Source organism: Notolepis coatsorum (genome assembly GCF_963971535.1).
Source record: "Notolepis coatsorum genome assembly, chromosome: 12".
In the NCBI taxonomy this organism is placed as follows: Eukaryota; Metazoa; Chordata; class Actinopteri; order Aulopiformes; family Paralepididae; genus Notolepis; species Notolepis coatsorum.
Genome location: NC_140176.1, coordinates 30,001,699 through 30,021,847, shown reverse-complemented (window position 1 = coordinate 30,021,847; position 20,149 = coordinate 30,001,699). Strand labels below are relative to the sequence as shown.

Here is a 20,149-nt window from a genome sequence, read left to right as displayed (position 1 = left end):
TGACATGTCGTCAGCTTGTGACTGCAACTTGTATGGAAGCAAATGAGTGCCAGAAGTATTTGAATTTAATTAGACACCGCATTTATAGCATTGAAAATAATAACTTTGAAAACATGTATCTGAATTTGAAAACATGTATCTGAATTTTTTCAGACACCGCATTTTTGTATCTGAATTATTTCAGACACCCGCATTTATAGTTTCAGACACCGAATTTATAGCATTGCAAATAAATACTTTGAAAATCATGTATCTGAATTTCTTTGCTCCGAATTTACCTATGCGAAATAAAAATGCAGTTTTAATAAAACAATTCGAATGCATAATAAAATTCAATTCGACGCCAAAAAAAAAAAACTGAAAACTTTATTAACAGAGTCCATTCTCTTCGGATCAAATAACAAACTCAGCAAGACCGACGGCTTCTCAGTTACAGTGGGTGACAATATTGTCACAAGGAAAGATGAAATTTCATACCTAGGTTCCATCCTAGAGGCAAATCTTTCCTGTGACAAAATGGCATCCAAGGTAATAAAAAAAGTCAACCAACGAACTAGATTCTTATACCGGATCTCCTCTCTGGTAAACAAGAATACCCTGAAGACTCTGGCAGGAGCACTCATTCAAGGGTACTACGACTATGCTTGCACCTCAAAGGCGCTAAAACAAGATTACAAACATCACAAAACAAACTGGTCAGATTTCTACTTGACCTTACCCCTAGAACCCACCTCACCCCTGCCCACTTTGACAACCTAGGATGGTTTGATTTGATTTGATTTGATTTGATAGTTTATTTGGTAGGGACAACACATGTCAATGAACATCAAGTACAAAATACAAAATGTAGACATGCAGGGTTGTAGCAAGAGCTAATTTACACCTGTAGTCCCTAAACAGGAGACGTAAAAAACTCTTTCTTTAAGGTAAAAGCATTGTGACAATCAATGATAAAAAACAACAATAAAAACAAGAAACAAGTTACATAACTAAATTAGATTAAAAATGATCACAGTTCTGGTTTGCCTTGAGATGCAGTTTAAGATGGGTCTTGAACATGGAGTATGTGGGGCACTCTCTAATCGCAACTGGTAGGCTATTCCAGTAGTTACCGACCTTTAACAGAGAACACAGTTTTTGCAAAGGTAGTATACCGAAAAGGCACCTTACAGTCCCCTCTACTGATGGCCCTGGTGGTAATGCCAGTGTCTCCTTTTTGTTGGATGAACTCATTCAATGGGGGAGGGGCAAGTCCATGCAGAACCGTGTACATGAAGCAAGTATATTTGAAAACTTGGAAATTCTTGAAACTTAGCATGTTATGTTTTTCTAAGATATTACAGTGGTGAAATGAATTTGGTTTCCTATCAAATACTTTTATGGCTTTTTTGTAGAGTAATTCTATTGGTGTAAGAGTAGTGACATATGAAAGAGACCAGTTGATAAAACAGTACTCAATGTGTGATAAAATCATTGAATGCATGGCTTAGAGTAGACGACAGAGTACAGCAACTTGCAGTGGGCCTGGTCTACAAGATACACTATACGACTAAGGTACCCATGTACATGTCAAAATACTTCCCAAAGGTCAGTGAATACCACGACACCAGAGGAAGCTCAACAAATCATGTTAAACCCAGATTCGGCTAAAACAAGGGACTAAACACGTTTAGCAATTATGCCACATCAATGTGGAACGCCCTACCCAAAGCTGTAAAGGAATGTGAATCACTACCCACATTCAAAACCGCTCTAAAAGAGCACCTACGGGAGGCTGCAATTCGAAACTGGCCACCGTAAATGTCCAAACCCCCCCACCCCCTCCTAATAGACAGTCTCCTCCCCACCGCATGTATATATTCTCTCCCCACCGTATGTATATTTCTCTCCCACCCACCCCCCCCTAATGTACAGTCTCCTCCCCACCATATGTATATATTCTCTCCCCACCGTATATGTATATTTTTCTCCCACCCACCCCCTCCTAATGTACAGTCCCCTCCCCATCATATGTATATACTCTGTCAGGATCTATGGGTAAAAGTACTGTATATTTGCATATCGTATGTCACAAATGTAACAGTACTAAATACCTGTATGTCATAAATGTCACTATGAATTGAAAATGGGGGACCCTGATGTAAACAAGACAAACGTCTTTCTCTGGTCTGCATCCCTTTAACAATTGTATGTATTGAGCCGTACTGTATTGTTAGACCCAGGCAACTACCGCCCTGTTTCTATCCTTACCTCCATCTCGAAAGTCATGGAAAAAATTGTATACGAACAGGTCGAAAAATACCTTGCGGAAAAAAATCTAATCTACGAATTCCAATCTGGCTTCAGAACATCCCACTCCACTGACACATGCCTTCTCTATTTAAACGACCACATCAAACAAGAGGTGGACGCGGGCAAATACTGCGGCATGGTCATGCTGGACCTACAAAAGACCTTCGACACTGTCAATCACACCATTCTGATTGACAAGCTAAAAGCAATTGGTTTTGATAGTCTATCAGTGAGCTGGATGCAATCCTACCTGGAGGGGAGAAAGCAGATGGTGGAGGTAAACGGTACCCTATCCCCCCCCCTCACAGTAAACTGTGGTGTTCCACAAGGAAGCATACTAGGTCCGCTACTGTTCCTAATTTATGCAAATGACATGTCGTCAGCTTGTGACTGCAACTTGTTCCTGTTTGCGGACGACTCAGCCCTGCTGGTCTCTGACAAAAACAAGTTACAGGTTGAAAAAAACCCTCAGCTCAGAACTAAGCAAAATCTGCATATGGCTCGCTGATAACAAACTATCATTACACATGGACAAAACAGAGTCCATTCTCTTCGGTTCAAATAACAAACTCAGCAAGACCGACGGCTTCTCAGTTACAGTGGGTGACAATATTGTCACAAGGAAAGAAGATATTACCTACCTGGGTTCCATCCTAGAGGAAAATCTTTCCTGTGACAAAATGGCATCCAATGTAATAAAAAAAGTCAACCAACGAACTCGTTTCTTGTACCGGATCTCCTCACTGGTAAACAAGAATACCCTGAAGACTCTAGCAGGAGCACTCATTCAAGGGTACTACGACTATGCTTGCACCTCATGGTACCAAAGCACCTCAAAGGCGCTAAAAACAAAATTACAAACATCTCAAAACAAACTGGTCAGACTACTGCTTGACCTTACTCCTAGAACCCACCTCACCCCTGCCCACTTTGACAACCTAGGATGGCTTAGAGTAGACGACAGAGTACAGCAACTTGCAATGGGCCTGGTCTACAAGATACACTACACGACCAAGGTACCCATGTACATGACTAAATACTTCCCAAAGGTCAGTGAATACCACGATCACAACACCAGAGGGAGCTCCACAAATCATGTTAAACCCAGATTCGGCTCAAACAAGGGACTAAACACGTTTCGCAATTATGCCACATCAATGTGGAACGCCCTACCCAAAGCTGTAAAGGAATGTGAATCACTACCCACTTTCAAAAACACTCTCAAAAAACACCTAAGGGAGACTGCAACTCGAAACTGGCCCCTGTAAATGTCCGAACACAACCCCCTCCAATGTACAGTAAATTACCAAGTATGGTCTTGTCAATAATCCAATGTACAGTGTTGTTTGTACAGTTGTACAGTGTCCCCCACCCACCCCTCCTACCCAACCCCCCCCCCCCCCCCACTCCTACCCAACCCCCCCCCCCCCCCCAACCACCTCCAATGTACAGTCCCCCCCACCCCCACCTACCCAATCCAATGTACAGTTTCTACGCCTAATGTATATACTCTTTTCTTTCTGGACTCTTTTTGTATCACAAACAGTACTGTAATTGCAAATCTGGTATGTCATAAATGTATAGATGTAGCAGTACGGTCTATCTGTATGTCATGTATGTCATATATGTTACGATGAATTGAAAATGGGGGACCCTGATGTAAACAAGACGAAAGTCTTTCTCTGGTCTGCATCCCCTTAACAATTGTATGTATTGAGCTGTACTGTACTGTACCCATTCTGCAATCTGTTAAAGTTTTCATTCATTCATTCACCCATTCTGCAATCTGTTAAAGAAAGTTTTCATTCATTCATTCACAGGATATATTTCTGCACAGGTGAACAAGAACTCAAACAAAACGACATTTTCCTTAAATACATTTTAATTCTGTGAACATCAGGGACAAATAAAAGGTGCTTGTTAAGAAGTTCTTCTCAAAACAGCTGCTCTAAAAACACCACTTTTATCAGACAACCAATCACAACACAAAACTATTTAAAAAAGAAAAAAGAAAAAAAATACCCTCCTCTGTTTTCCTCTCCTTGTGGAACAGAAACAACATGACGCTGGAACATTGGAGAACAAGTCTCCTTGAATATCTTTAAGGCATTTCGGTCCATCATCCCTGAGAGAGATGTGTGTGCGTCTGTGTGTGTGCGTATGCGTCTGTGTGTGCGTGTGTCTGTAGGGCTGAGTATTGTTTTGAGTTCTGAAATGTTTCAATACCGACTCATTGAATAACAGTCTGTATATTAAATGTTTCAATACTGACTCGTTGAAATGTTTCAATACTGACTCGATGAATGACAGCCTGTATATTAAATGTTTCGATACCGACTTGTTGAATGACTATTAAATTATTCACTGCATCATTTATTAAATTATTCACTGCATCATTTCTACATGTCATTTGCTTTTCTAAACAATTAAACAATAAATTCATTTCCTCACAAGAAAAAAAATACCCATCAACGAGTAGAAAACATCGACATCTTGTTGTGATTCTTTACCAACATGTCATTGATATTTTCAACACATTATTGCATATTATTTTCCTTCCACAGATTAATGCAGTACATGATGTACATCTACATGAAGGACCTCTTTAAATCTACTGCCCTTCACAGCATATTGATGGATATTATTGATGCCAGAGATGTACTTTGCAATTTTCAACAACGACAAGTCATTCATTCAGTATAAAAATAAAATAAAAAAAAGACAAGACAAAATAAATCTCAAGACGACTAAGACCCTATTGGCCAGTTAGTCTTCGTGGACAAGGAAAGGGCTTCTAACTGTAACAACATCAGCCTCCATCAGAACGAGGGGCGGACGATATGGCCTGATTTTCATATCACGATGGAACTTTGGACGGTAGCGATATATATACATCATGGTATGTTTCTTTTTCTTGTGAGACCATCTACACTATTGGTCTGAACAGTGCAGCTATTGTACTTGTGTTTCAACAGTTTGTGGTTGACGTTATGTCTGTAGCCAAAGCTCAACAGGTCAACAGCCAAGAAACCATGGTAGTCTGTGGCAGCATGTGGTAGTCTCTACACCCTCCCCAGACCCACAGTAGAGCAGCATGTGGTAGTCTACACCCTCTCCAGACCGACAGTAGGGCAGCATGTGGTAGTCTACACCCTCTCCAGACCGACAGTAGGGCAGTATGTGGTAGTCTACAGTGCACCCTCTCCAGACCGACAGTAGGGCAGCATGTGGTAGTCTACACCCTCCTCAGACTGACAGTAGGGCAGCATGTGGTGGTCTACACCCTCCTCAGACTGACAGTAGGGCAGCATGTGGTAGTCTACACCCTCCCCAGACTGACAGTAGGGCAGCGCAACAACCAGGAAGGGAATTGGCATAACGACTAAATTGGGGGATGGGAGCAAATCATAAAAGACAAACAAAAGAAAACCGAAACCATAAGGGTACATTGCTACCAGTACACCGTCCACCCCTCACCAGTACCTCCCCGGTACCCAGCCCTGCGTGTCCCTCATCATAGCTCCTCATGTCTGGCCTTGTCCTCGTCCACCTTCAGCTTCAGCTCCTCAGCTGTGATGAGTCCGTCTTCGTTCCGGTCCTGGTTTTTAAACATGTCGGAGATGACCTGCTGGGGGTCCATGCCTGGCTTCATACGACCTTTGCCCTCTGCCACCAGCTGCATGATGAACTCTCCGAACTAAAACAAACAAGTGGTGTGAGAAACAAAGGGTGGCACAGTAAACGTGTCGTGTGACTGCAGGGGTCAGATGTCATCCTGAGAGGGCACTGCAGTGTGAAATTAATTATCGACATTTTTGAAGGCTGGTAAAAAATTTATAATAATAATACAATTTACTTAAGTGCTGTTTGAGGTGCCGTTTAAATCTACACACAATGCCAGAAAAAATAAAACTGCTTCTCAAAGTGGGGTCTAGGGACCCCGAAGGGTCCTTCAGGGGGTTCCAGAGGGTCCCCAGCAACACGAGAAAGAGTTTAATTTCACTATTATTTCATTCACTATGTGACGACCCTCCCCCACACTGTGTAGCCTTCCTCTGCTCTGGCTGGCAGAGCAGAGCTGGGGAAGGCTCGTCAGCTAATTGGTGCACACCTGGGCCGGTGTGTCCCAGCAGGATATCAGAGAGAGGCTGCCTCTGATCTCTGGCGAACTCCCCATTTGTTTTTGGTTCTTTGTTTGTCTGGTTGCTGTCTGTTGTTTATTTGGTTCTTTGGTCATTTGGCTGTTACTTTTGGTTCATTTGTTTTGGTTGCTTTTCTTTGCTTTTACACCTACACATTCATGCTGCACATACACTCATCCACACACTATATCATATATATTGGCTGCTCCTTTGTATTACTGATAATAAATTCTTTGTTATTTCTTAAATTGTGCCTGTGTCTCCCTATTCTTGTTGCGAGCTTGAGCCAGTTCGTAACAACTACAAGTTGGCACAATGAGAGCATGTAGTGACTATTCTGGTCCTTGACCTATTATATATTAGTCTGGGGGTCCTTGACCCATTATATATAAATGTGGGGGTCCTTGACCCATTATACATCAATGTGGGGGGTCCTTGACCTATTATGTATTAGTCTGGGGGTCCTTGACCTATTATATATTAGTCTGGGGGTCCTTGACCTATTATTTATTAGTCTGGGGGTCCTTGACCTATTATTTATTAGTCTGGGGGTCCTTAACCTATTATATATTAGTCTGGGGGTCCTTGACCTATTATTTATTAGTCTGTGGGTCCTTGACCTATCATATATTAGTCTGGGGGTCGTAGTCATGAAGTAAACCCTTCAGAACCCTAGAGGTGAGAGGCTCTAATGTTGCCAGACTGCGTACCTCCGCCTCAGGCACCTCCTTGTCCTTGTTGAGGTCCAGGGCTTCAAACAGCTCGGCGGGGCTCTCTCCCAGCCACACGAACAGGTAGCCTGGAGGAACGCCCTTCTCCAGGCTGATCAGCTCCAGCTCAAACACCAACACAGCACTGCCAGGAACTCCAGTGACTGATGCAGAGGACATTAGAGAGAGAGAGAGAGAGTTGAGAACAGGACTGATGTAGATACTATTAGAGACAGACAGAAGAAGACAATAGGACATATTTTGTCCATTCATAAACCATTTTAACTTCTTACAGAAGATTGATATAAATGGCACCATAATGTTGGTATCTCTACAGTAAGCACCATAATGTTGCCATCCATCTTCTTGTCTGACTCTGGAGAAGACGGTAAGCACCATAATGTTGGTATCTATTATCTATCTTCTTGTCTGACTCTAGAGAAGACGGTAAGCACCATAATGTTGGTATCTATTATCTATCTTCTTGTCTGACTCTAGAGAAGACAGTAAGCACCATAATGTTGGTATCCATCTTCTTGTCTGACTCTAGAGAAGACGGTAAGCACCATAATGTTGGTATCTATTATCCATCTTCTTGTCTGACTCTGGAGAAGACTGTAAGCACCATAATGTTGGTATCCATCTTCTTGTCTGACTCTGGAGAAGACACTATAGCACCCTAAGCAATCATGTTGGCTTGTTCCTTTAAGCCTCTGGTTTATTTCTACAGTATATAGCGCTGCAGGTCAGGGAGTCTCCCACCTCCTTTCTCCCCGTGGCCCAGGTGAGGAGGCACGGTGACCACCCTCTTCTCTCCCTGGCACATCCCTCGCAGGCCCTCGTCCAGGCCGTCAATCACCTTGTCCGCACCAAGCACTGCATCCTGCAGGTTGTCAAAGTCATGTCTGAGGAGAGGTTTAGTTAGCAGCACGTTAGCAACTGTACAGATAAGATCAGATCAGATATTCCTTTATTGATCCCGTGGGGAATTTCAGGCGTCATAGCAGCATGGGGAGGGGAGGTACATAATAATAATAATAAATTGAATTTGTATTGCACTTTTTGTTCACTAGGATCCCAAAGTGCTACAGGGTTAAAACAGTTAAATTTAATAATTATTAGCAAAAAAAAAAAAAAAAAAAAAAAAAAAAAGTTAAAAACATAGTATAAACAGAAAATTAAAGACAACAGCACACAAAATATATTTATATCACAAGAAAAAAAATTTAATTAAAAGCTCACAGTCAAAGGCCTTTTGAAACAGATAGGTAAAACCTGCTTTAAAAAGTCACAGTACTTTTTTAGGTATGGGCAGGGTAATAATAAAAAGACATAGATATAGGCAATGAAATTAGATCTGTATGCATGTATATAATTATGTATGCATGTGTGTGTAGGAACTCACGAGGAGAAGAGGGGGGTTCCGTCCAGCAGGGTACAGTTATAATGGTAGCGGATCAGGTCGTCAGCGTCGCTGGTCTCGTTGCAGACCTCGGGCTTGTGGGTGACCCGGACCTCCACAGTGTCCTTGGGGTTGTGGAAGTCAATGACATGGATGTCAAAGACCAACACAGCAGAGCCTGGGATGGTCTGGCCTAAACCCGCCAGGGAACCAGAGCAGGGATATATTAACGGTCAAACCTTCAAGGAGAATTCTGCTTATTGTGATCATGGGCGTCATACTTTTTCCTGGAATTACTACACAAAGTTCCGATCACCTCGGAAGTAGTTCTAGTTCCGGCAGACTGGGGGCGATGGTTGTCACTTCATAAAGTAGTTATGTGAAAACCTATGATGCCCATGATGAATTAAACTGACCAGAACAAACAGTACTGCTCTGTAACTTGTTTTAACATGATGAATTATACTGACCAGAACAAACAGCTCTGTAACTTGTTTTAACATGATGAATTATACTGACCAGAACAAACAGCTTTGACTTGTTTTAACATGATGAGTTATACTGACCAAAACAAACAGTACTGCTCTGTAACTTGTTTTAACATGATGAATTATACTGATCAGAACAAACAGCTTTGACTTGTTTTAACATGAATTATACTGACCAGAACAAACGGTACTGTGACTTGTTTTAACATGATGAATTATACTGACCAGAACAAACGGTAGTGACTTATTTTAACATGATGAATTATACTGACCAGAACAAACAGTACTGTGACTTGTTTTAACATGATGAATTATACTGACCAGAACAAACAGCTCTGAGACTTGTTTTAACATGATGAATTATACTGACCAGAACAAACGGTACTGTGACTTGTTTTAACATGATGAATTATACTGACCAGAACAAACAGTACTGTGACTTGTTTTAACATGATGAATTATACTGACCAGAACAAACAGCTCTGAGACTTGTTTTAACATGATGAATTATACTGACCAGAACAAACAGCTCTGAGACTTGTTTTAACATGAATTATACTGACCAGAACAAACAGCTCTGACTTGTTTGTATCACTTGTTATTAATCACTCGTTATTATTGATTTGACTGAGCCCTGGGCTGAGAAGTAGACTAATCGCCTGCGATTATTGATTTGACTTATTCATTTATTCTTTTTTTTCCCTGTCTTACAAGTCAAGAGGACATCTCTGACTCGTCTCAACAGTATTTGACATGTACTCGTCTTCAGTAGGGATCTAATACAGTCACTTTACATGATTGCATTGGTTTTAGAGAACAATAATGCTAGTAGTGATACTATTGGACGGGTCTTCAGTTGGGGACGTGTCTCTGACCTGCTCCCTGCTCTCCGTAGGCCAGGTGTGGTGGGATGATGACCCTCCTCCTCTCCGACACACAGACGCCTATGAGGCCCTGGTCCATGCCGCTGATCACGTAGCCCATCCCGATGTACGTGTTGTACGTGCTGTTCCTCTGGTAGCTGGGGATGGGAAGACATCTTATATTTACATCTTGTTCTTTATTTATATAAGTAAGAGGTGACCTGGTGTTGAATGTGACTAGAGGTGACCTGGTATCAAAGATGACTAGAGGTGACTAGGAGCTGACCTGGTATCAAAGGTGACTAGGAGCTGACCTGGTATCAAAGATGACTAGAGGTGACTAGGAGCTGACCTGGTATCAAAGGTGACTAGGAGGTGACCTGGTATCAAAGGTGACTAGAGGTGACTAGGAGCTGACCTGGTATCAAAGGTGACTAGGAGCTGACCTGGTATCAAAGGTGACTAGGAGCTGACCTGGTATCAAAGATGACTAGGAGCTGACCTGGTATCAAAGGTGACTAGGAGCTGACCTGGTATCAAAGGTGACTAGGAGCTGACCTGGTATCAAAGGTGACTAGAGGTGACCTGGTATCAAAGGTGACTAGCAGCTGACCTGGTATCAAAGGTGACTAGGAGCTGACCTGGTATCAAAGATGACTAGGAGCTGACCTGGTATCAAAGGTGACTAGAGGTGACTAGGAGCTGACCTGGTATCAAAGGTGACTAGGAGCTGACCTGGTATCAAAGATGACTAGGAGCTGACCTGGTATCAAAGATGACTAGGAGCTGACCTGGTATCAAAGGTGACTAGAGGTGACTAGGAGCTGACCTGGTATCAAAGATGACTAGCAGCTGACCTGGTATCAAAGATGACTAGAGGTGACTAGGAGCTGACCTGGTATCAAAGATGACTAGAGGTGACTAGGAGCTGACCTGGTATCAAAGATGACTAGGAGCTGACCTAGTATCAAAGATGACTAGGAGCTGACCTAGTATCAAAGGTGACTAGGAGCTGACCTGGTATCAAAGATGACTAGGAGCTGACCTGGTATCAAAGATGACTAGAGGTGACTAGGAGCTGACCTGGTATCAAAGGTGACTAGGAGCTGACCTGGTATCAAAGGTGACTAGAGGTGACTAGGAGCTGACCTGGTATCAAAGGTGACTAGGAGCTGACCTGGTATCAAAGATGACTAGAGGTGACTAGGAGCTGACCTGGTATCAAAGATGACTAGGAGCTGACCTGGTATCAAAGGTGACTAGAGGTGACTAGGAGCTGACCTGGTATCAAAGGTGACTAGAGGTGACTAGGAGCTGACCTGGTATCAAAGATGACTAGGAGCTGACCTGGTATCAAAGGTGACTAGGAGCTGACCTGGTATCAAAGGTGACTAGGAGCTGACCTGGTATCAAAGATGACTAGGAGCTGACCTGGTATCAAAGGTGACTAGAGGTGACTAGGAGCTGACCTGGTATCAAAGATGACTAGGAGCTGACCTGGTATCAAAGGTGACTAGGAGCTGACCTGGTATCAAAGGTGACTAGAGGTGACTAGGAGCTGACCTGGTATCAAAGATGACTAGGAGCTGACCTGGTATCAAAGGTGACTAGGAGCTGACCTGGTATCAAAGGTGACTAGGAGCTGACCTGGTATCAAAGGTGACTAGGAGCTGACCTGGTATCAAAGATGACTAGGAGCTGACCTGGTATCAAAGATGACTAGCAGCTGACCTGGTATCAAAGGTGACTAGGAGCTGACCTGGTATCAAAGGTGACTAGAGGTGACTAGGAGCTGACCTGGTATCAAAGATGACTAGAGGTGACTAGGAGCTGACCTGGTATCAAAGGTGACTAGAGGTGACTAGGAGCTGACCTGGTATCAAAGATGACTAGAGGTGACTAGGAGCTGACCTGGTATCAAAGGTGACTAGAGGTGACTAGGAGCTGACCTGGTATCAAAGGTGACTAGAGGTGACTAGCAGCTGACCTGGTATCAAAGATGACTAGGAGCTGACCTGGTATCAAAGGTGACTAGAGGTGACTAGGAGCTGACCTGGTATCAAAGATGACTAGGAGCTGACCTGGTATCAAAGGTGACTAGAGGTGACTAGGAGCTGACCTGGTATCAAAGATGACTAGGAGCTGACCTGGTATCAAAGGTGACTAGAGGTGGGCGGTCAGGTGGCGTAGCGGAGATTGTGCTTGTCACCAATGCAAGAGGCTGCGGTCTCGACTCCTGGAGAGTCAGCATTGCCTTGGCTCGGGCTGATCGCTATACTAACTCGTTTGGCTGAGTTAGGGGGAGGGGAGCCGTGGGTGGGTCCTGGGCATTGTGGACAGCGACCCCTACAGTTCGGTCGGGGCGCCTGCACAGCGAGGGTAGGATCTGGAGAAAGGTAGTGTGACCTTCCACACGTTACACTCTCCCGGTGAGAATCTGCGCTGCCAGGCTGGCTGCCGGCTGGCTGCACATGTGTCGGCGGAAAGCATGCGACAGTCTCCGGCCTCCCGGACCAACAGTGGGGGGGGTGCGCAACAACCAGGAAGGGGGTTGGGAATTGGCATAACGACTAACAGTGGGATGGGAGAAAAATCGGGAAAAGGAGGGGGGAAAAGATAAAAAAAAAAAAAAATAAAAAAAGGTGACTAGGAGCTGACCTGGTATCGAAGGTGACTCCGTTCAGGAAGGATCCGTTGTAATGGTAGCGCATGTAGTCTCCGGACACAGACCTTCTGGAGCACGCCTCGGGCACCACCTGATCCTCCACCGTGATGTTGTCCTTGGGGTTGTGAATGTCCACCAGCAGCACGTCGTACACCAAGGTGGCCTGGGGTGGGATGTCCGCTGTGTCTGGGGGGGAGGGGGGGGGGGTTGGTGGGGTCAAGGGACGTTCAATTGGATCGATTCAGGAGCTTCACACACAGCTTTGAAAGCTATCCGGCTGCAAGCTAGCCTAGCTTAGCACAAATGAATGGAAGTGGACCACTAGCCTAGCTTAAAACTCTAGGAGAGGGGTGTTTGGCCAACAGCTAGGCTAAGTTAGGCTAGAACAGAATAGGTGGCATTTCTTAATTAAGGTGCAATAATATAATTGTGGGATTCTTCAGAGCTCCAAAAGCAGCTTTTTGTTGAACATAGTTACATCATATTCACAGCGACCATAAGGCCTGCTAGCATAACATTAGCTTTCTGATGACAACAAACAACAAACTAGTTCCAGGTATTATTCAGATTCCTACTGTAAATATATTGAAATTCTTTTATTGGGAAAACCACATTGAGATACAGTATCTCGTTTTCGAGAGGGTCCCACAAATGTCAAATGCTCTTTATTTTAAATCGATTTTGGTATAAGTGAGATAAGCTGCACACTAACATTAATATTAATGGCTCCACCTTGTCCATGACCAAAATATGATCATGTACAGCTCGTCTGGTATTATCCCTTAGTGTGTAATATTTTAGGAATAACTAACATGATGTCATAATGCCAGTCTGCAGCCATTCTGTGTCCCTCCTAGCAAAAATGCAATTTAATCGAATTTGGGACTCAAAATGGTGCGAGTGGAAAATACCCATTTCAGGTAGAAGCATAAATAAAGGCCTGTTGTTTCAACTCCAGTTTGACTGTTTTTAACGGCCAATACAGAGTTTCTCCCCACAGTTGATAGTTTTGTGCTGATAAAAAAACTTTAAATTTGAAAAATTGTATGTTAAAAATTACAAGACTATTTATGACTGTCTATGAATGGAGAATTCATGTAATTCAAGTGGATGAAAGTGACCGCCTGATGTACATGTTTTAACAAAAATAACAGTAACAGCTTGATATACTGTATACGGGAGCCATCTACTACAGTTGTGATCTATGGGAGCCATCTACTACAGTTGTGATCTATGGGAGCCATCTACTACAGTTGTGATCTATGGGAGCCATCTACTACAGTTGTGATCTATGGGAGCCATCTACTATAGTTGGGATCTATGGTAACTCTCTACTATAGTTGGGATCTATGGTAACTATCTATTATAGTTGGGATCTATGGGAACTTTCTACTATAGTTGGGATCTATGGGAACCATCTACTACAGTTGGGATCTATGGGAACTCTCTACTATAGTTGGGATCTATGGGAACTCTCTACTATAGTTGGGATCTATGGGAACTCTCTACTATAGTTGGGATCTATGGGAACTCTCTACTATAGTTGGGATCTATGGGAACTATCTACTATAGTTGGGATCTATGGGAACTCTCTACTATAGTTGGGATCTATGGGAACCATCTACTGTAGTTGTAGATGGTTTTACTGGTTTTACTGTTACATTTGCATGAGGATGCCAAACCTCTTTTCATTACTGTACTTGTGCTGTATGATGACACTACATTTTAATGTAATCTAATCTAACAGAAGTGGTCCCTGAAGATGGTAATATTATGACCGAGTTTGAGACCTGCTGTGTAACTCAGCCTACTCACCCAGTCCTTTCTCTCCATAGCCCTTGAAGGGGGGGATGATGATGTTCCGGATCTCACCCACACACATCCCCAGTAGGCCCTCATCCATGCCCTTGATCAGCCATCCCTCTCCTACTAAGGAGTCGTGTGTCTGCTTCCTGATGTAACTGAGTAGGGCTCATACAAGCACAGAGTCAGACCCACACACACACACAATGACATGATGACTCGTCATTAAACAGTAAATATCTGGTTTTGTAAAGAAGGTAGGCCTATTTATTCAGCCTCTGGTTGGTCCTCAGTTCACCTGGAATCAAACAGCGTCCCGTCCAGCAGGGTTCCGTTGTAATGGTAACGTACAAAGTCGGTCCTCATCACGGAGCGCTTGCAGAGTTTGGGATTGACAACGGATTTGGTGACAACCAGGTCAGCCTTGTTCCACACGTCCAACAGGTGAACGTCGAACACCAAGGTTGTGTCTGCAGGGACCACATCTCCTAGTGGGACAAAGACGATCAACGTTTCAACAAGGAGCTCCAATAATGGTAAAATAAACATATGGAAACACAGTTTTTCACTTGGTTTGAACATCAGCTCGGGATGAGGTGGAGTTGGTGGAGACCTACAAGTTCCTTGGAGTTCACCTGAACAAACTAGACTGGTCGGACAACACAGATGTCTCTATAGGAAGGGACAGAGCATAACAACACAGCGGCCCTCTACAGGAAGGGACAGAGCAGGACAACACAGAGGCCCTCTACAGGAAGGGACAGAGCAGGACAACACAGAGGCCCTCTACAGGAAGGGACAGAGCAGAACAACACAGCAGCCCTCTACAGGAAGGGACAGAGCAGGACAACAGAGGCCCTCTACAGGAAGGGACAGAGCAGGACAACACAGAGGCCCTATACAGAAAGGGACAGAGCAGGACAACACAGAGGCCCTCTACAGGAAGGGACAGAGCAGGACAACAGAGGCCCTCTACAGGAAGGGACAGAGCAGGACAACACAGAGGCCCTCTACAGGAAGGGACAGAGCAGGACAACAGAGGCCCTCTACAGGAAGGGACAGAGCAGGACAACACAGAGGCCCTCTACAGGAAGGGACAGAGCAGGACAACACAGAGACCCTCTACAGGAAGGGACAGAGCAGGACAACACAGAGGCCCTCTACAGGAAGGGACAGAGCAGGACAACACAGAGGCCCTCTACAGGAAGGGACAGAGCAGGACAACACAGAGGCCCTCTACAGGAAGGGACAGAGCAGGCTGTTCTTCCTGAGGAGACTCGGGTCCTTCAATGTGTATAATAGGCTGCTGCAGTCGTTTTACCAGTCTGTAGTAGCCAGTGTCATTTACCGGTACCGGTCATCCACCTCACCTGGCCACCTGGACCAAATGATCCATCAGCTCAACGAAATATTCCTTTATTGATCCATATCAGCATTACACTTTATAGACTTTATTTATATATATTTATTCAAATGATTAATCCTGCACGGCCTTTGTCCTATGTCTGTTGTTGCCGTTATGTGAAAAGAAAATGTATGGAAAAATGCATACTCTGTAACGCTGAGACAATTACCAATGTGGTTACACATATGGCTTAATAAAGGAATCTGAGCATGACGGTGGGGGGAGGGGAGGCACAGGTATGGGCAGGGTAATAGAAGAGAGACATAAATATAGGCAATACAATTTAATATAAAATATGAGACAATTAAACAGTATAAACAAGGTGCAGATGAGGGTTTGTATGCCCTATCCATCATAACAAGCTGGTGAGGAAGGCTAGCTCTGTGGTGAGTCAAACTGAACAAGCTGGTGAGGAAGACTAGCTCTGTGGTGAGTCAAACTGAACACGCTGGTGAGGAAGACTAGCTCTGTGGCGAGTCAAACTGAACACGCTGGTGAGGAAGACTAGCTCTGTGGCGAGTCAAACTGAACAAGCTGGTGAGGAAGACTAGCTCTGTGGCGAGTCAAACTGAACACGCTGGTGAGGAAGGCTAGTGGCGGTGAGTCAAACTGGTCAAACTAGAGGTGGTGGCAGAGACGGCTGCAGAACTTGAGAACTATTAGAAATGTCTCGACTCTTAACCACTAAAACCTGCATGGACTGACCCTCATCTACAGCTTATGTATACAATTTACTTTTATTCATAGTTTATATTTTATTATTGCCTATATTTATTGCAATGTATATTACGATAGATATGGCATACAGACCCTCATCTGCACCTTTGTTTATACCGTTTAATTGTCTCATATTTTATATTCAGATTAAATTGTATTGCCTATATATAGTCTTTCTTCCATTACGCTGCCCATACCTGTACCTCCCCTCCCCCATCCCTCAGGCTGCTATGATGCCCGAATTTCCCCAAGGGATCAATAAAGGAACATCTTATCTTATCGTTGAACTTGGTGGATCATTTGGTTCAGGTGTCCAGGTGAGGGGGTACAGCACAGTGACTTACCTACACCAGTGCTGCCATAGGCCAGGTGAGGGGGTACAGCACAGTGACTTACCTACACCAGCGCTGCCATAGGCCAGGTGAGGGGGTACAGTACAGTGACTTACCTACACCAGCGCTGCCATAGGCCAGGTGAGGGGGTACAGTACAGTGACTTACCTACACCAGCACTGCCATAGGCCAGGTGAGGGGGTACAGTGACCTTCCTCCGCTCGTTGGGACACATTCCCTCCAGGCCTTTCTCAATGCCCGCGATCAGCCGACCTTCACCTATCAGACCGACCGTAGCTACTCCTCTCTGGTGGCTGTGAGGGAGACAGTAAGACAGGTAGAGGTTCAGGCCATGAGAGAGAGACAGGTAGAAGTTCAGGCCATGAGAGAGAGACAGGTAGAGGTTCAGGCCATGAGAGAGAGACAGGTAGAAGTTCAGGCCATGAGAGAGAGACAGGTAGAGGTTCAGGCCATGAGAGAGAGACAGGTAGAGGTTCAGGCCATGAGAGAGAGACAGGTAGAGGTCCAGGCCATGAGAGAGAGAGACAGGTAGATGTTCAGGCCATGAGAGAGAGACAGGTAGAGGTCCAGGCCATGAGAGAGAGAGACAGGTAGAGGTTCAGGCCATGAGAGAGAGACAGGTAGAGGTCCAGGCCATGAGAGAGAGACAGGTAGAGGTTCAGGCCATGAGAGACAGGTAGAGGTGCAGGCCATGAGAGAGAGAGAGACAGGTAGAGGTTCAGGCCATGAGAGAGAGACAGGTAGAGGTCCAGGCCATGAGAGAGAGAGACAGGTAGAGGTCCAGGCCATGAGAGGGAGACAGGTAGAGGTCCAGGCCATGAGAGAGAGAGACAGGTAGAGGTCCAGGCCATGAGAGGGAGACAGAGTCACCAGGTAGAGAACATGCAGTGATTTACAGCAGTGGTTCTCAAACCTCTCCTCGAGGCACCCCAGCCGTTCTGTGTATTTGTTCAATTCCCCCACCAGCACACCCGATTCAACTAATAAAGGGCTAGTTAAGTTGAATCAGGTGTGCTGGTGGTGGAATTTAACAAATACATTGAACGGCTGGGCTGGGGTGCTTCGAGGAGAGGATTGGGAAGCACTGATTTACAGGATAGTTGAACCATGGGCCTACTGAACAAAGATGACGTTGATCGGTATAGTATCCAGTCCACGCTGTTGGATTGGGATGACGAGAAAGGTTTCTACTGATCAACATCACAATCGATGAGCAAGAAACAGGCCTAGGGTTCCAAAAAGCAGAGCTGTGCCTTTAAGGGGCTGCAACAGCATCCTCAGCTATCAAGCTACTCTGAAAATCATGCATACGTGTAAAGAACGCTTGGGATGTTCACCAGCATACTTCAAAAGTAGTACGAATTGACGCGCAAACGAGGCCATATCGAATACAGTAGTGATGCCACAGTTACTTACTACGCACTCGGCGTTAAAGGGTAAAAGTATTACAAGAAACTTATAATGCATTGCATTGATTTTCGATAAAGAAGTGCAAATCCACAGCCATTCACATGTCTACGATTCGATTAAAAAGCAACAAACTCACCTCGAATCAAACGTCTTTCCGTCGAGAAACGTGACGTTATAGTGATAGCGAACATAATCTCCTATCTTCACCTCCCTGGAGCAGACCTCGGGCATGGAGTATCTGTCCACCGCCACCTCTCCGGGACCCGGGTTGGGGTTGCACTTCACGGACGAAGACCACGCATTGAGGAGAACAACTAAAATACAGTTTGCAAACATCGCGAAAGAAGTACTGGGAAACTTAAAGAGGAGATTAATAAACTAAACCCTGAAGCCTGCAGCCGTGTCCTGCACTCACACACACGATGACGCGCACTTTACGCAAAAGACCTGGAGACGAAAAGGGTTCTGTTCTGTGCTGAAGCTGCGACGCCGAGGAGGAATGTTGTAAACGTGGACAGTCTCCAGTCACAGCCTGGTTATAGACGGGGTGCGCGGCGCCGCCTGTAGGGGTCTCTGTGTGCGCGCAGGGTGCGCGGCGCGGTAGCGGTTTTGGTCTAGGGTGCGCGGCAATAGGGTGCGCGGCGCGCGGCGCGGTAGAGGTCTAGGGTGCGCGGCGCGGCCTGTAGGGGTCGTTCCGAGGGACGGGGTTGATCGGGGTCAGACCCAGGAGGTCTGTTATATAATAACGCCAGCCTCCTCAAACCCACATGCAAAGTGTTTGTAAAATAAACGGTGCTTGATGTCGGACGACGTACTACTTTTACGCACGGGCGGCAAAAGAACAGCTCCACGCAGTCTGTTCGCTGTGTTCGCGCATCGCTTCCCGTCCGCGAGCATACAGTAGAATCTAGAATGAATCTCAGATTACAACAGTGGGAAGTGACGTTTAGGTGATGAGGTCCAAGCGAGTTCTGGTCACATGAAATAGATGGAAGATTAATTCCGCGCCTCTACGTGTGTCTGAGTACAGTCAGAGGGACTGACGTGACGACACCAACTCTATAGATTCTGGGCTGGCCAAGGACAATAGCTTCGTGCCCTGAGAACTCGTGGCATTCTGCTGCTGTACGTAAATTAATGTCCACAAAAGTCAGTGAAAACATGTCATTGTCAGTTTGCTCTGAACACTAATCTGGACTGTGTGGGTTGAAATTATTCAAACAAGTCGTTTATAAAATGGAACATGCAGTCAAATTATAAATGTATTAGGATGGAACAAAAAATCAGCTGTTCTGCATGGTCATTCATGATATTATTTAGTCTGAGAACTCTAAGTGGTCATTCATGATATTATTTAGACTTTGGGAACTCTTAAATGGTCATTCATGATATTATTTAATCTGGGAACTCTTTAAGTCGTCATTCGTGATATTATTTATTCTTTGGGAACTCTTAAGTGGTCATTCATGATATTATTTAGTCTTTAGGAACTCTTTAAGTGGTCATTCATGATATTATTTAGTCTTTAGGAACTCTTTAAGTCGTCATTCATGATATTATTTGGTCTTTGGGAACTCCCTAAGTGGTCATTCATGATATTATTTGGTCTTTGGGAACTCTTTAAGTGGTCATTCATGATATTATTTAGTTTGGGAACTCTTAAGTGGTCATTCATGATATTATTTAGTCTTTAGGAACTCTTAAGTGGTCATTCATTATATTATTTATAGTCTTTAGGAACTCTAAGTGGTCATTAGTGATATTATTTAGTTTGGGAACTCTTTAAGTCGTCATTCATGATATTATTTAGTTTGAGGTCATTCATGATATTATTTATTCTTTAGGAACTCTTTAAGTGGGCATTAGTGATATTATTTAGTTTGGGAACTCTTTAAGTGG

General features: G+C 44.4%; 1 protein-coding gene across 1 annotated transcript; it reads right to left on the bottom strand.

The window, feature by feature from the left end:
* Window positions 1-4,156: 4,156 nt before the first annotated feature.
* On the bottom strand, window positions 4,157-18,769 carry LOC311237675 (peptidyl-prolyl cis-trans isomerase FKBP10-like). The gene is made up of 10 exons (XM_084325644.1): window positions 18,387-18,769; window positions 16,988-17,133; window positions 14,664-14,853; window positions 14,378-14,523; window positions 12,556-12,748; window positions 9,910-10,055; window positions 8,550-8,739; window positions 7,907-8,049; window positions 7,145-7,308; window positions 4,157-5,989 (listed from the first exon to the last, which is right to left on the bottom strand). The coding sequence occupies exons 1-10, from the start codon at window positions 18,584-18,586 to the stop codon at window positions 5,807-5,809; spliced, it is 1,701 nt and encodes a 566-aa protein (XP_084181770.1). The 5' UTR covers window positions 18,587-18,769; the 3' UTR covers window positions 4,157-5,806.
* Window positions 18,770-20,149: the final 1,380 nt, after the last annotated feature.